General features: G+C 36.9%; 2 protein-coding genes across 5 annotated transcripts; one reads left to right on the top strand and one right to left on the bottom strand.

The window, feature by feature from the left end:
- The first annotated feature begins 122 nt into the window (after positions 1-122).
- UFSP2 (UFM1 specific peptidase 2) lies at positions 123-13,931 on the top strand. 4 transcript variants are annotated; one of them, XR_003398208.1, is made up of 11 exons: positions 123-366; positions 2,214-2,394; positions 2,472-2,538; positions 2,870-3,027; positions 3,827-4,019; positions 5,492-5,638; positions 6,094-6,258; positions 7,573-7,697; positions 9,781-9,857; positions 10,921-11,080; positions 11,291-11,408. XR_003398208.1 is itself a non-coding variant. In XM_026846758.1 (11 exons), exons 1-11 carry the CDS (start codon positions 303-305, stop codon positions 12,920-12,922), a joined length of 1,386 nt encoding a protein of 461 aa, XP_026702559.1. In that variant the 5' UTR covers positions 227-302; the 3' UTR covers positions 12,923-13,931. The 4 variants fall into 4 exon arrangements, 2 of the variants coding, with proteins under 2 accessions (XP_026702559.1, XP_026702558.1); XR_003398209.1 differs by having other exon boundaries at positions 124-366; positions 10,936-11,080; XM_026846758.1 differs by lacking the exon at positions 10,921-11,080 and adding an exon at positions 12,836-13,931 and having other exon boundaries at positions 227-366; positions 2,873-3,027; positions 11,291-11,415.
- ANKRD37 (ankyrin repeat domain 37) lies at positions 13,574-16,040 on the bottom strand. Its single transcript, XM_026846759.1, has 5 exons — positions 16,000-16,040; positions 15,511-15,663; positions 14,735-14,826; positions 13,974-14,203; positions 13,574-13,691 (listed from the first exon to the last, which is right to left on the bottom strand). The coding sequence occupies exons 1-5, from the start codon at positions 16,024-16,026 to the stop codon at positions 13,678-13,680; spliced, it is 516 nt and encodes a 171-aa protein (XP_026702560.1). The 5' UTR covers positions 16,027-16,040; the 3' UTR covers positions 13,574-13,677.
- Positions 16,041-16,046: the final 6 nt, after the last annotated feature.

The following is a 16,046-nucleotide window of genomic DNA, read 5'->3' on the forward strand; positions in this document are numbered from 1 at the left end:
CCTTTTTTTTTTTTTTTTTTTTTCTTTTCCTGAGTATAGAATATCTTATTTAAATAGGAAATGCGGTTTAAGGACTGTGTTTATAGCAATACTCATGTAATAGAAGTACTGGCTCTGGAAATTATGTGCTGCTATGCCACCCTGTTCGTTCACTGGCCTTTCATACCCTGAGCAGCTGCAGTAATTACCGGTGTGCTTGCACACTGTGGTATAACAATAGTCAATTGTAGTTTGAGAGAAAGCATGTTGAAAGCTATTCACTTTCATTGCTTCTTTTTTCTCCTTAGGTAATTCTAGAAGCTATGGACATAACCTTTAGAATAAGAGGAGGCTTGGATCTTGCATTTCAGCTAGCAACAACTGATGGTGTGTCTATAAGACTATAATAGATTTCTTAATATTTATATAAGTAACCTGTTATTAATTAACAATTTATGATGTTTATTTTTGTGGCGTTTCACCTAGACCCATAAAGATTAAGTACAGAAAATGTTATTCTTTATTGCCATTAATTTTCTGAGAGTCTTTTTCCATTGTATGTTTTTTATTTTAGTTTGAAGTAAAGTTAGATTGCCATGTTTAGGTCATCTTATCTGCATATTTTTCCTGCATAAGGATACGGTATTGGTATCCCTTTTCAGTTTGAATCCAAAGTTGGCCCTGAAATTCTAAGCAAAAAGAGAATAACAATGACAATTAATTTGTTTATAACAGGATTATATTAATAATAAAGTTTTGAGATTGTAGTCCAGTCTTTCTAGAAAAATAGAAATGAACAAACTAACTAGTTACTCTACAGAATTTTGGCTGGATTGGCTACTGCAGTTCCATGTAATAGCAAGGGACTAGACCACATGGTGTTAAGAGGCTCCTCTAGTCCCACATTCTTACAGTCACATAACATTAATTTCAGAAAATCTGCTCAAAGGCTATCAGTGGCCACTGAGCTATCATGGAGTGCAGTGCAGAAGGAGGATGTCTTTAGCTTGACTGTAGCTCATTCTGCATTTTAACAGGACATGTCTTTACTAGAAACTCTGGATTCAGTGCTAGTGAACCTTGGAAAGGAAATTGGGCTCATTTCAGTTCATGGTGTGGGACAGAAGTGTTGAATAGGCTGGCCTAATGCATAGCAACTTTTTGTGAATTGCATCCTTAGAAAAAGGCTATTTATTTGGCTTTGTTAACAGTGTAGTGAATTTTAACCACAGTGAAGCAGAGTGATATTCAGATTGTCCAGGTGCACAGTGTTCACACCTGTTAGTGCATAAATATGGCAGACGACTCCTTTTGAAGGGAGTGAGGTTTTCTTTTTGGAGGAGTTTTGTTTTATTTTTCTAATACTGTAGTATTTACATACTTCTAGTGCAAAAGTCAACTAATAGTGTCCAAGTCTTAAGTTAATGCATTAAAGAAATACAATTCAGCATAGCCTTTGATAGCTTGTTAGGCTTTGTGTAACTTGTGGCATTCTAAGTAACAGTGTTTAATCTCCTCAGTGAGGAAAACAGTGCTGGTGGTAACATGCAAAAGTTGTTCTGTAATATCCAGTATCAATTCAGGTTGTCAGGAGTGGGTGCAACTTTAAAAGTCAGGTCTACCTCTAAAAGACAGCTGTCTATACTGGTAGTATAGATTCAGGCTGACCAGGGTGTGCCTTACAGTTGCAGGTTTGTGCTGGCCAAAATTTGGTCTGCAGCTGGAGTATAGGCCCTGCTTTTCCAAAAATTTAGTATGGGTTTGGTTTGAATAATGATATGAAGTCAGAATAATGATATAACGATGATATGAAGTCAGAAACACATGACTCGGGTTGCATCTTTCCAGGATTTACTCAAAAGACTATATATAAAAGACTAAATATGTAGAAGTTTGTATGTAGAAGTTTGTTTGCAGCTGTAGGCTTGGTTAAGGGTTATTGATGTGAGAATCAGCTACAGTGTAAGTTATTCTTCTGTAATTCATTCAGTTCTTCATATCTGACAGCATCTGAGAGAAACTACACTTTTGTTCAGGCAGGTATGAATGTGAATGTTTGAGACAGACCTGCTAAGTGAAATCCTATCTTAGTTTCTGTTTTTATAGCCAGTTTTCTGATTATAACAGCACTTCTATTCCAAGCCAAAAACATCAGGGTTTTTAAATGTATGGCCAGTAGCTATAACACAAGTGAGGGAATTTTCTAGGCTAATTTTGTCCTGATTGTATTTCAGAGGCATCAACAAAAAAGGCATTAGGATATGTTTTCAGTGATCTTGCAGACAAACTATCCTCAGATGTTCTTGTATTAAGAATTTGCCACAGTTCAGTCTACATGTGGCCAAACAATGGTATGAACACTGTTCCAGAACTGACTGATGACTCTGCTTGTAAGGAGATAAGACGATTTATACAGTGAGTATATTTAATTTTTTTTTTTTTAATAGATTAATTTCATATTATAGAAATTTCTCTTTCTGTTGATGCTTCAGATTTGACCAAGAGGATGACACTAAACGAAAGCTTGGCAAAAAAAAGGATAAAAAGTTACAAGATACGGTATGTGTCTCACCACACTAATAAATTATATCAGACTACCTATCATTTAAACATTTTTAGATCTGCGCTCTCTAGGTTTTTCTGTACACAAATAGACATTGATATGACTTAAAAGAATTCTTTTAAAATCATTTTGAGACTCAGCATGAATGCAGAGACCAGTCTACATTAGATCAGCACATAGAAGTTTGTCTTTAATGTGACTAGATTTATTTTTTTTATCCTGAGTATTTCATTACTGAGTTTGTTACCAAGTATCTAAGATCTTACTTTTGCCTTCTTGGTGCATGTGTTGTTGGAGATGTACTACTGGTGTCTTTATTCTCTGCAGCAGCAGATAGTTAATATAGACCTCATGTTGGAAATGACATCTTCAGTAGCTGCTTTGGCTCCAGTCATTGAAAGGGAAAATAAGGAACACCACTACATAAATGTGACGTTACCAGTTGATGTTGTTGTATCTGTTTCTCCAGAAGAAACGTGGGGAACGTAAGTGTTATTCTGAACTTGTAATTTTTCAGATTCATTCCTGCTTTCTCTTGAAATAGTGAAGTAAAGCTATATGATTAATCAGTTTAATGAAGTAGCATATAGTAATTTTTTAATGGAATTTAACTGTGTAAATAATAACAGCTGTCTACAGGAGCTTTTAGCTTTAATAGTCTTGACACACAATCCTTTTGCTATCTACAAAAAATTCAGCTATTAATGTCTGATAGATTTGATAATTCGTAACTGTTGCTTAGCAAGGAATTGAAAAAGTCAAGAAAATTATCTAAAAACTCTTGTAAGTATGTGAGCATATATAAAAGTGAGAGTTGGACTTTATTTGATGAGTCTTTGTAATCTCAGTACTACGTTAGGGACTGCAGCTGGGTAGGTGAAGGTGGAACATGTTAGTCTTCCTCTGTACTTTCTCCTTGCAGTTTTTTCCGTAGGATTTGTCTCTGAAGGATGCTAAATGGGGTGGATAAAATGCAGAAAAAAAACAGTATAGTCATATATGTACCTTTTTTTTCAGCAAGTGCTTATACTGGTTGTGTTTCTGATATAAGGCCAGGGTACCTGCACTTTGGAGGGTTGAATCGCTAGGAAGTAGTTTCTACGTGCAGACGTGCTTCGAGTAAAGCACAGTGAGGTTCTGTCTTTCTCTGTGGGAGAGGAAGCGTGGAAGTAGTAAGTTCATCGGACCAGGTGCAAATATGCTTATATATATTGTGTAACTGTCAGAGCTATGAGGGGAAATTATCCACCATCGCTGTTCTACTTTTCAAATATTCTTCTGCAGGGTACAAAATCTCCTGGTGAAAGCAATTCACAGGCAATTAAGTGACATGGAAAGATGTATCATGAAGTATATGAAAGGAACATCAATTGTGGTGCCAGAACAATTTCATTTCATGTTACCAGGAAAAAATCACCTTGTAACAATCTCGTATCCTACAGGTATTTCAGATGATCAACTGGAAAGCTACAGAAAGGTAAAACCAACAAAATACTAACAGAACCTGATTTTTTAAAACTTTTTTAAAAAGTTGTAACTGAAGCAGTGGTAAGCTTTTCATTTAACCAATGTAGAATAAATACTAACAGATACCTTTTTAAAAAAAAAAATTATTATAACTGAAGCAGTATACTTAATGTGGAAGCTTCATTTATTAGAAATTATCTTATAAAATGTGACATCTCATTTTTGTAAATGCAACTTCAAAACTACATAGGATTTGGGTTTGGTAAAACTTACCTAAATTATACTTTTGGTAGTGTATTCTTTGAATTTCTCTACTTCCATGGTAGAATATCAGATTACTTGCAGCATGTTATTACTTTTAGGCCTTAGCACCTGTCCTGAAAGGGTTAGGGTTGGGGTTTTTTTGTTTGTTTTGGTTTCTTTGTTGAGGTTACCTGTTGTTGGGTTCTTTGTTTGGTTGAGGAGGGGACTGCTTTTTGTGGCTCACAGCTGATCAGCCTTAGCTAGCTTCTGGGTTGGCACATCTAGAAAGAGGAATATGGATAAAGTGGAAAAACGTTCTGGTGTGGCAGCCCTTTCAGATGGAGACATGTGCCTGGCAGATACTAGTTCAGATCACACAGTTACACTTACTGAGAGAGTGGGGAAGGAATTTAGGAATTGTCTACTACCTTAGAGGTGTAGAATCCATGGGGGGTTTTCATTTTCTTCTTCCATGTGAAGCATTACTGTGTATATGAAATCTAATCTATTCCTTGCATTTGCAGAGGCCTCAGGCACTGGTGGCACATCAAGTCTTTCCTGCTTTCTGTCTTCTGTTCACTCTTATCCACTGATTGCTAAGTGTTACTGTAGCTAATGTAGTGTTGTGTTGGGTTCAGTGTTGGGTCATCTGCGTAAAATGTATTACCTGTGTTACACACATTATCCTAGATGATCTTCTCATTCCTTTCACTCAAGCTCTGCAGTAAGACAATCTATATCTTTAAATGTGGCTGCTGTGTTGTAAACAGTGCTTAAGAGATTTAAAAATAGACAATCTGCTTAAACCATGAGCTCAGTATCTTTACTTTGTCTCAGTATGTGGTATTTGTATGTCTTCAATATTAGTTAAGGTGTAATTCAGAGTGTATCTATACTACTACATAGATAAAACTGTAATCCTTTACTATTATGGTGTATCTTATACTTTCATAAGACACTTGGCACTCATGATATCTTCAGTGGGGCTCCAGCAGCAGGCATTAGGTAACAGGACTGCATAAAATAGTGGGCCCTTTAGGTAGGAGGTAAGCCTGCATGAGCTTCCTTTCAGAGGTGAGATCTAGTAATAAACATACATACTGAATATTTAATTAAGCAGATTTTAATTTTGGTGAACTATGATGCTAACATTTTTTGTCTTTATTGTTACTGACAATGTGATTCTTTTAATCGAAAATTTGAATTGTGCTCTTTATTTTTATTCAAACTTGCATGTAGGAATTGCACGGGTTATTCAATCTGCCTTGTGACAGACCATATTTCAAGAGAGCAAATGCTTATCATTTTCCAGATGAACCATATAAAGATGGATATCTCAGAAATCCACATTTACATCTTAATTCACCTGGTATGGAGTCTGGTATGGTAAGTTCAAATTGAAGCATTTGTAAGAAAGTAATTTTTCTTTTTTAACTTGAGATTTGTTATTGAAAGAATTTAGATAGATAGTCAAAATTGTATAGGTGAGAAAGTGAAGTAACTGATATGGCCTTTTAAGCAAAAGGGCTTCTCTGCACAAAATGGCATTGCTCTAGCTATATTTGTCCCACAGAAATTGCATTTTCTTGGAAAAATGTACACAATTTTAGCATGTATTTTTAAAGTTTCTCAGAACCAAGACAAGAAGCTAAACCTATGAATTGAGATGTTTAGGAGACAAAAACAGGAGGAGTAATCATGTGTGAATAACAACTGTTCAGTTCTTCCAAATATTTGCAATCCCTGGCTGAAAGCTTTTACAGTTCTAGTGACAAGTCGTATGACTTCAAAAATTGATACAAGTGTGATCAGACTGATTTGTGTCATCCCTTTCTGTGCAGGTTTATTTAGTACATGGTGTATATAGTTACCACCACTATATGCAGGATCGTATTGATGACAGTGGTTGGGGCTGTGCCTATCGGTCTCTGCAGACGATCTGCTCTTGGTTCAAGCACCAAGGTTATATTGATACACCTATACCAACACACAAGGAAATTCAACAGGTACAGAACACTTAAGCAGATTCATTGTTTTATGCATATTTGTCTAGAAAAGTTTGTATAGATTAGTTTTAAAGTATCAAATTCATATATTTTAGACTTCAGATTTGTGTGGTATTTGAAATTTATCTATTAAATTGAACTATAATAGTTCTGAATTATTATTTTTAACAAGTTGTATTATAGGAGATCTATCTCCAAATGTTTATTAGTGTCAGGTGACATTATCTGTACAAATAAAACTCGTTAAAACAGTTGTCTTCTAAGTATTTTCCTGGATTCATGTTCTATTAGAAGCTCAAATTATGACACTTTCACCAGTTTTGCCAAACGAAAGAAAACAAACCAATGTATCATACTAAAATCAGTTTTAAAACTGTCTTTCATATTCAGTGACAGCTGGATGCTATGCCTTGATTTACTGCCTGCCTTTGCAACTTTGCCTTTGAGAGTAGTGGGCTTTTCCTGTTTTTTGAACTCTCCTTCACTTCTTTTTCTATTGTGAATACAAATGCATACCTGAATATGTTTTATTTCTGTTAACCTCACTGAAGAAAAACTGTAGGCTTGGGTAGCTAATATTGTATGTCTAGCAAGAAATACTGCTGTCTTCAGTCTTCTAAAAATAGTTCTTTGTATTATATTTCTTTACTGAACATTTTTAGCAAAGTTTGATTCAGTCCAGTTTCATCATACCTAACAGGGATGTGAGCACTACGGTTAAAACTGTATTTCCTGTACATTTCTCAGTCCACACCTAAAAGCAACTGAAGTCCATGCAGTCCTGTAGCATATTTAGACATCTAGAGGAGGGCAGTAGCCTTCAGGAAACTTCATGGGCTTTGTGTCCTGAGCAAAAAAGGCCCCTCTCATGTGTCACATGTAACATATAAGCTTCAGAATGGAGAATAGTTTGAAATAAACCACTACCTATGGTGTATTTCAGTGGTCTCTTCCTCAGAGCACTATTTTATGGATCCTTTTCTGAGATGCTTTGAATAGGAATCCAGGTATTTCAATCTGTGAAGTGGCTTCTGCACCCCATTATCAGACAGCTCGGTGCTCACCATCCCAGCTTGAAGTGGGATGTTGCAGTCTGTGCTTGAAGGCACTGTTCTGTATTAGTGTTCGAGTGACATTTCCAGAGGTTGAACTGCAGTGAATGAATTCAGCATCCATTTGTCTGCTGTTGACTGGCTAGGTTCAAAATACATTCCCATATATATATATAAACCAACTTTGTTCACAAAAAGTGGTGGAATAGCCTACTAAATGTTGTTGACACTTGTTTTTCTTCTTCATCGTGATGTTGCAAAGGCACTGGTTGATGCTGGAGACAAACCTGCAGCATTTGTTGGGTCACGGCAATGGATTGGTTCAATTGAGGTACAGCTTGTTTTGAATCAGCTTTTTGGAATAACATCCAAAATATTATTTGTCAGGTAAGAATCCATACCTGTTTTAATAGCTAGGTAATTATTAAAAAGCCTGAATGCCTTAAAATGCAGATTACCATTATGATACATGGGAGAATAGAGATAATAAGAGATAAGTCTTTTAAGGGTTTCTTGTTCATAAACCCTGTACTCCTGCCTTTGATTTGTGCTAAGTGCTTACAGATGAAGGTGTTGCTAAATTTCTTGGGGGCTTGGAGTTTGCAAATTTGTTTGCAGTTGCTGTAACTCGCTTAATGATATGCAAACTGATGTGAAATTCAGTCTGTTTCTTTGCACTGCAAAGGTCATTTCTGAAGCAGGCACACAGTCTGGTGATCATCATGAACCAAAGGCATACTGATGGTAAATTATTACTTTGTCCACTGAGCTAATCCATCACCAGTTCAGGATTGAGGCAAACTGCTGAGCAGCCCCAAAATAGTGTTTTCTTTTCTGAGTTTGTGTGACAGATAAAACAAGGTATTTGTTTCCATTCTGACAATCTGACACTGCCATACACCCTAAAAATATATTGGGAGAAAAAGAGCAATGTTCAGCATTTATCAGAAGTAAAATTACTGGGTTTTTATCATTTAGGCAGCACTAAACAGACTAACAAATCCCTCAACATTTTGTGATAAATACAATAATCAAAGAATATATACAAACTTAACATATATGAAAATTCTAGTCAAACAAAATACTACTTGTGAATTATGTTTATGTAAATTATACTACAGATATTCTAAAAGAGCATGTAACCATGGTGATTCTTAATGGTTCAGGTTTTCAGTATTTTGTAAACCTTTATGCAGCCAATTTTAATCTTTTTTTTGTTCCAGAGCTTATATTTGCAGATGATCCACCTATTATTTATGGCAGCTGTGACAGATGCTGCCACTATGAAGGCTGTCATTCCTGCACATAAGAACATAGAATAGATTCCTTTGTGAATTGGGTAGAATTGCTCATAGTGCTGCTACAAGGGAGCACCAGTGTTTTTCAGAATTATGAAAAGCCAGCATCACTTCTGTGCTGAGAAGAAGAAATGTTGTGCATCTTTTTCAGCTGGTCACTGGCAGTTGATAGTACTTTTGTCTTGGGCTTATTTCCAGTTAGCACCTCTAACTCTTTCTGAAAATAAGACTTCACATCTGCACCAGCAACACTAGTACTGAATCCATGATTGTAAATGCACCATTTCCCAGAGTTCCAGTGTTGTATTCTGTCTGCATTTAATCTGTCTCTCCAGGAACTTGAGAAGCAGGCACACAGGCTTTCTTTGGGTTTTCAAAAGGTTAAATAACCACTATATGAAGAAATAGAAAGACAAGATACTAAAAGTATCTGTACTGATTTCCTTGCCTAGCTTCTGTCACCACTTTTGGGAGTACTGTCAGTCTTCTAAGGAGAAACATGAATCTCTGACAGACATATGTCTTCAGCTCTGAATCCTGGAGTGTGTGCATGTTGCATGTGTGCCTTTCTCTTCCATGTAGACTTATTTTGTCTGTGGCTGATCCCCCTAGTTGAAAGGGGAAGCAGGAAGATTATAACAAAGCTAAATTCAGTGTTGCTTTGAACAGATTACCAATGTTATTTGAGATTTTATTTTTAAAGCCAACTTGGGTATGAGTACTGCAGTTGCTTGTGCAGTTACAATGGAAACCTGTTTTAGGAGAAGTCGTTATAAACACTTTTATCAACTCCTTATTTTTGTTGTTTCCAAGGAAGTTCTGTTACTTCAGACTACCCCTTGCTGACAGATGTAGCCAGTCTGTTTTTCAGCCACTTGGAGGAACCCATTGGGGTTTACCAGCTGTCCCTACTATGGGAGACAAGCAGCAGACACTTTATAGAAGCTGGGTGACTCCAGGTGCTCCAGTGGCAACTAAACTTAGAGCAGATTCATCCATCCAATTAGGATCTGTAAATTGCATTAAAAAAAACTTCTTTTCAAATTGTCCCAGCATGTTTACACAGGAAAACTCTAAGCCACTTTCAGTTACCTATGCATTTAAGGAATATAATGGATAATTAGAGAATTAAGCCTAATGAGGGTGACAAATCTGTTGTTTTTCTTACCTAGCCAGGGTTCTGAACTAGCATTGCAGGGAAGAGAGCTTGCTAATCATTTCAAGGCTGAAGGAACTCCAGTTATGATTGGTAAGTGCTCAAGTATCGAAGAATGCCAATGAAAGTGCATGGCCTCGGCATGCTGAATTTCATTTCAGTTAGAACTCATTCAGTTTACTGTACAACAGTTAATCAAAACTCTAGAAGAATTTAAAATTACACTTTTTCCAAGGGAGCTTGGAATATGATGCAATTTAGTCTGGCTGGTATCTTTTCATTCGGTATTCCTCCCAAGCTCTGTATTAAACCTGGTAACAAAGGTCAATCTAAATGGTGTTCTTAAAAAACTGCTGTTAAAGCCAGAACTCAGGAGCTGACTTCTGCTCTCTGGAGGAGTAGAATTTTATACAGTTCCTCAAAACTTTCTGTCACAGAAGAGTAGTGTTTGTCTGGCTTTGAAGAGAAGGGTATTATCCAAATTCTTTCTAAGACTAGTTTAAATAAATGCCATTCATAAAACCACTGTAAGTTTAATTGAACTATTTCCAAGACACCTGTGGTTTGGAAAATGAAAAATACTGAAAATACCATGTTCAGCTTTATAAAATTTTGCTTTTAGCAATTTTTGCAATCTGGCACTCCATAGTGTTAATCCCTCAAACTAGAGGTGTCAGAAGTCCAGATTTTTATATGAAATATTCTTGGCCTTTCAGCAGCCTTTCTGTCTGAATTTCAAGAATTTAGAATCCTATATTGAAAAAACCTTGGAGTCTGTAACTTATCCTTCCCTGTAATGCTCTCTTGTAGATTGGTTTAATTTGTTGTTGTTGGAGGAGGGGAGATTGGCTTTTTGGGGTTGGTTGGGTTTTGGTTCTTTTTTTTTGCTTATGTACTTTTGGGTTTTGCAATTCCTATGTGTTTTGTGGAGTTGTTACTACAGTATTTCAGTGATGTAAACTCCTCATGCTATCTGAAAGAAACATGCAAGAGTCAACCTGTGGCCAGTTCATCAAAACATCCCCTTTCCCTGTTTGCAGGCTAGAGAAGGAGGTGTCAGAAATTACTACTCTGCCACTAATATCCATTGATGGAATTTAGTAGAAAACAGCAGATAACCCTTACCCAGAAATTATGATTTCTGTTCTAATTTTAGTCCTTTTACAAACAGGAAGTTTTCCAGATTCCTTTTCTACAGTTAACTTTTTTTAAAGAAAAAGTAATCAAAACAGATGGTTGAAATATTCTTGACTTCTTCTGATGGAACCCACCTTGCTGACATGGAAGAACTTTGGAAAGTAAATTCTCTAGTTGTAGTAAGTAAAGTGAAATAAGTAATATTCCCTAGTTGTAGTAAATATATGTTGCTTAAAAATGAGAAGATTCTTATGTAGGACAGCTTCAGAATAATTTTGATAACCAAGCTAATCAGTTAATAGAAAGTGTTGATGTACTTTTATTTTAGGCTTACACATTTAGCCAGTATCAGTGAAAAATTTTTAGCAATTTTTGTTCCTCTATTTTAGGTGGAGGTGTTTTGGCTCACACAATATTAGGAGTGGCTTGGAATGAGATTACAGGGCACATAAAATACTTGATTCTAGACCCACATTACACTGGAGGAGAAGATCTGCATGTTATTTTGGAAAAGGTGAGGCTTGATGCACATGCACATATATATAAATATACACACACACACATACACGTATATGAATGTATACACATGTATTTTAGCATAAAACCAATAATGTACAGCCAAATACAAATTGGTCTTTCTATGGCTTCTCCATTCCTGTGGAGAAAGTGCTGACCCCAGTTAACCTGCATATATGCTGCTTATTGTTAGTTTCTGAAACTTAAGTGTCTTTGGAGAAGATATGTTGGGTCAGCAACTTACTATAGTACAAATAAATGTTCTTTACTTTCTCTGAATTACACCATCTCCCCTTTTAGCCAGTAGTATATACAGTAAATGTGTTTGGTACTTTGAATGGAACATTAAAATCTGTTCAGCCTGTAAAATGCTGTTCCTGAAGCAGAGAAGATAACCATTTATTTAAAATTTTAAAAGATGTTTTTAAAAATCCAACACTAGGCATTCTCAGATTTGTCCTTGAACCAATTTTAAAGGGCAGGTACTGAGTGGTTCTGAGAATCTGGGAAAACTAAAGAACTAAAGGGTATGTAATGTTATTTCCATATTTAAAGCTACTAAAAGGGATGACACAGCACATTACCTTTCTGACACTAAGTTTTCTGTTTTGTAAACTCTGAAAGTAGCCAAATCATCCTGTAGGTGTTAGTAATCAATTTATTTTCTGTTCTTCACATTAAAAGTTGCTGTTTGCAACTTATTTTGTATCTGTATTTGATACCCCTTGGGTTGAAGAAACATTTTGCTAGCCTTATGAGGATCAAAGCTTGAAATTAATACAGAAAGAAACAATTACCAAAGGCTGTTACAGAACAAGGTGTTAAGGAATGGTCCAGGATAAAATACATGCAGAACCCCCTTTCCTCATCATCAGTGTCAGGGGAGGAGAGGAACTGAGGTGCACTGTAAATTTGTAGCCCACTTCTTCATAAACACCTCATATAAATTATGTGGTACTCTGCAAACTTAAGAGCTTTGTTACTGTTTTTCTGCTAAATCTTGATCAACAGCACACCTGATATTAAATGCTCTGTTTGGCTCTAAAATACCTACTGTTACCAAAGAAGGCAAGGGTTCAAGACAAGAGAAGTGGAAACTGTGAGAATGATAGTGTTTCAGAATAACATTAGTCTCTCTGTAGCAGCAGAAGGTAACAGATAATAATTTTTAGGAAGGGATACAGGGTGCAGAGGAAGGAAGGGGGGAAGAGAGAGACTCTGTAAAGTCTTTTCCATTACTGTGTTTCTAGGCATGTAGAGAACTTTCTGAAAACTGTGTCACTGCATTCTATAGATAGGTGAAAAGAGTTCTTACAGCTTAGATTAAAATTAGTAAAATAAAATATATCCAATGGTAGTAGGTAGGAAAACCAGAATTCGTAGTAGATTTAAATGGCATCTTGCTTTTTCTTGTACAGGGCTGGTGTGGATGGAAGGGCCCAGAGTTTTGGAACAAGGATGCCTATTATAATCTGTGCCTACCTCAACGACCAAAAACTTTTTAAATTCCACTCTTAAGCTGGAACATGCTAAACCAGAATACTAGCTGATCTATATAGAACTGTCTTGTTATTTATCAAAATATTGCTTTAAGTCAATCAAAACCCAGTTGGAATAGAGATGTTGCTTAATAAAGGTTTTGTGGGTTTTTTTTTTTAAATGAAACCTCCGAACATAACAGTTGTCTGCTGTGAACTGTATTTCTTAAAAATATATTCATTAGGTAACTGATACTCTCTTATTTTGGCTAGGACAACTTTGTTTATATAACATTTTTGTTATGCTAAAATCCTTACAGATTAAGTGCCCTGTCCTTTTATTTTATGGATTTCTTTCTTGCCAAAGAGAGCCTTTCAGGTTCCATACAGCCAGCAGTTCTGTGCACTATGAATCTGTTCAAAGCCAGTATTTGCTGCTAATACTGTTGATAACAGCATTTTAGAAGAGGAGTGGGAGAAAAATGGCTATATGTACTGAATTTTATGAACTTTGTACTCATTTACACAGAAAAAAAAAAAGTGAATTATTATATGCTCATTTATTTATAGCTGTATGAATACAACTGTTCTAGAAAAAAAAAAAATCTACACCACAGTAGTCTTCTGTAAGAAGTAAAAATAAACGAGCTTTCCTCCTTCTCAGAAGGAGACAGTGTACTAGCATACACATCTGGCTGCTCAATGCATAGTCCAGTCCTGTTTCTTCAGACTTCGAATCCTCTTGATTTCATTTTGGTATTACAAGCTGGATCTTTTGTCAGCTAGGAGATGAGAGCTGTCATATGAACAAACAAGAATAAGTCTGTATCTACTCTGTCAGTACATCAGTAAAAGTACCCATGATTTTTATTTCTACCCCCCCATGTTAAAGTTGCCTTTTCAGTTACTTTCCCCATGCACAATCCTTTTTCAATAATAACCTTTACTACCTATGCAAATTGATCCTTACTAGCAGGCTTTTAAATCCAGCTATGTATTTAACACCAAATGTATTTACTTAAATGTTAAAAACATTTAAAAATATTCTGAACTGTAGTAAACAAACAGTATTACATACCATCTGATCGTCTCCTCTTCCTGCTTATGGATCTGCTGGTTTCACTTCCATGTTTCTGTGCAGCTGGATCCTCTCTCAGCAAGCCACGTTTGTCACTTAGTGAGTAGCCAGGCTCTCTTCTCAATTTCATTGTCTGAGTGTGCTGAATTGTTGTGAGGAACTTGGCACATTCCAGAAATCCGTAAGCCAGTGCGAGGTCTGCTGCTGTTTGTCCGCTGTTGTTGCACAAGCTCAAAGACAGAATTAACAATAACCATTCAGTTAAATTGAAATATATTATAAACAACCACAAATCAAGATGAATGAAGTGATAACTTCAGACAGTGGTATGAAATAAGTACAGAGAATCAGTACCAAGAAGGTTTGAGACGGATAGTGCGGGGCTCTACTCAGAGAGGGCTGGTATTAAGTACAACAAGGAATAATTATTTTAAAACAAATTTGTCATCAGACTATGACTGGCTTAGCATATCAGAAAGGCAAGGGGAAGGTGACCACAGCATTAGTCAGAATGGAAAACTAACAAGGAGAACTGTCCCTGAATATTCTCTTAGTGACTGGAGAGGTCTTTAACATGGAACTAAACAACAGCTTATGTACGGTCTATGCAACTTTGGTGTTTATGGAAGTTTTTAATACCACTCTTATGACTATAGTCATGTTATATTTAAAGTCTTCACACACTCTGAACAAAAGTACTGTGTAAAATACATGTATCCTTTGACACTGTTACTGAAATAAGTAAATGTAGTTCAACTTACTCAATTTTGGCATCTCCAGCAACAAGGAGAGCAAGACATTCCAAACTGCCAGCTTTTGCTGCTTTATGAATCGGGGCTTCTCCAAGGCAATCCTAAAAACGCAATTTATATATAGCAGTCATTTGAAGGGAGAGGAATACGGTGAAGCTATCTTGTTCTCCAAGGTGACAGTTTATGGCATGTTACTCTGTATAGCAGTCTCTCGCAAGGTGGGAGAGATTAAAGGAATGTAGCTAGTGAAGTGTACTCAGTAACTGCCATTAAGTGTTTAGTGTATTCATCGCAGCAAAATAGAAATACTTTTCCATAAATACTCATTGTTTAACCTTTATCTTCTAAAAGATTATTTCCACGGAACGTGCTCTGTACACTGATTAACAGCATCTTTCAGCACCACTGAGGGATCGCTGTGCCAAACAGCATGCTGCTACCAGCTCAGAGGTATAAGCAAATGAAATTTTACAGCTAGAGAAAGAATCCTTATGTTTACTGGAATTGCGGGCAAAGTTTCAGAGGAAAAAGAAATACTTGTTTGTATAAAAGAATTGTTTTGACATCTGCATGCAGCACTGGAAGTGTGAAATTTGCATTATATATATCAAGTGAAATTGCTAACGCAATATAGATAGCGTTTCTGGTTCATGCTAGAATAAAGTTACTCTAAAATAAGCCCCGATACCTCATGCCATACATCTGTGTGTATAATAAATCCAATAAATTGGATTTACTGACATGCAGGATTAGAAGTAGGAGAAACAAAACTTCCGTATTTTTACCTGTTGGTTCAAATTCGCTCCTGTCTGCAGCTGCCAAAGTAGGAAAAAGGCTTCACCGCCACAAGCAGCCAAGTGAGCTGGAGACTGACCAAAGGCATCTGCAGGTGCGTTCACACCGGTTCCTGCCTCAAACAGATTGCTGAAACTACCGGCCTAAAATAAACAAGATAGCGGGGGGGAGGCGCACAATGTTATTGCCAGTCTAAGCCACGGCAAGTCTACGAACGCTGCACCGTAGCGGAACACCACCCCCGCCACCCCCCCTCAAAACATCTGAACTTTTTGTCCCTTAAGACTGCCTTTTAAAGGAAAAAAAAAAAAAGCGATCCAAATGCATGGCTTTTTTAGCTTTAGATCTCTTAACCAGAAACCCCGGTGGACACCGGCAGTGCCCCAACACACCCAGCAGCAGCTCCGGGCAGCCTCCGCTCCGCACGGTTCCGCTGCCGGCTCGGCGCGCCCTGCAGAGCGACCTTCCCCACGCCTCACCTCTGCGCCGCCGCCCAGCACCAGCATCGCCTCCCTTGCGCTGCCCG

The sequence above is a fragment of the Athene cunicularia genome (genome assembly GCF_003259725.1).
Source record: "Athene cunicularia isolate RWA chromosome 4 unlocalized genomic scaffold, athCun1 chr4_part1, whole genome shotgun sequence".
NCBI lineage: Eukaryota > Metazoa > Chordata > Aves > Strigiformes > Strigidae > Athene > Athene cunicularia.

Bases quoted from the DNA above. Each gene is read 5' to 3' on its own strand.
- UFSP2 (XM_026846757.1), top strand. From the start codon at position 303: ATGGACATAACCTTTAGAATAAGAGGAGGCTTGGATCTTGCATTTCAG. The intron at 2,395-2,471 runs GTGAGTATATTT...TTGATGCTTCAG, and splicing joins GAGATAAGACGATTTATACA to ATTTGACCAAGAGGATGACA. The intron at 3,028-3,826 runs GTAAGTGTTATT...ATTCTTCTGCAG, and splicing joins CCAGAAGAAACGTGGGGAAC to GGTACAAAATCTCCTGGTGA.
- ANKRD37 (XM_026846759.1), bottom strand. From the start codon at position 16,026: ATGCTGGTGCTGGGCGGCGGCGCAGAG. The intron at 15,664-15,999 runs GTGAGGCGTGGG...TGTTTATTTTAG, and splicing joins TGCTGGGCGGCGGCGCAGAG to GCCGGTAGTTTCAGCAATCT. The intron at 14,204-14,734 runs GTAAGTTGAACT...TCTGTCTTTGAG, and splicing joins GCTGGAGATGCCAAAATTGA to CTTGTGCAACAACAGCGGAC.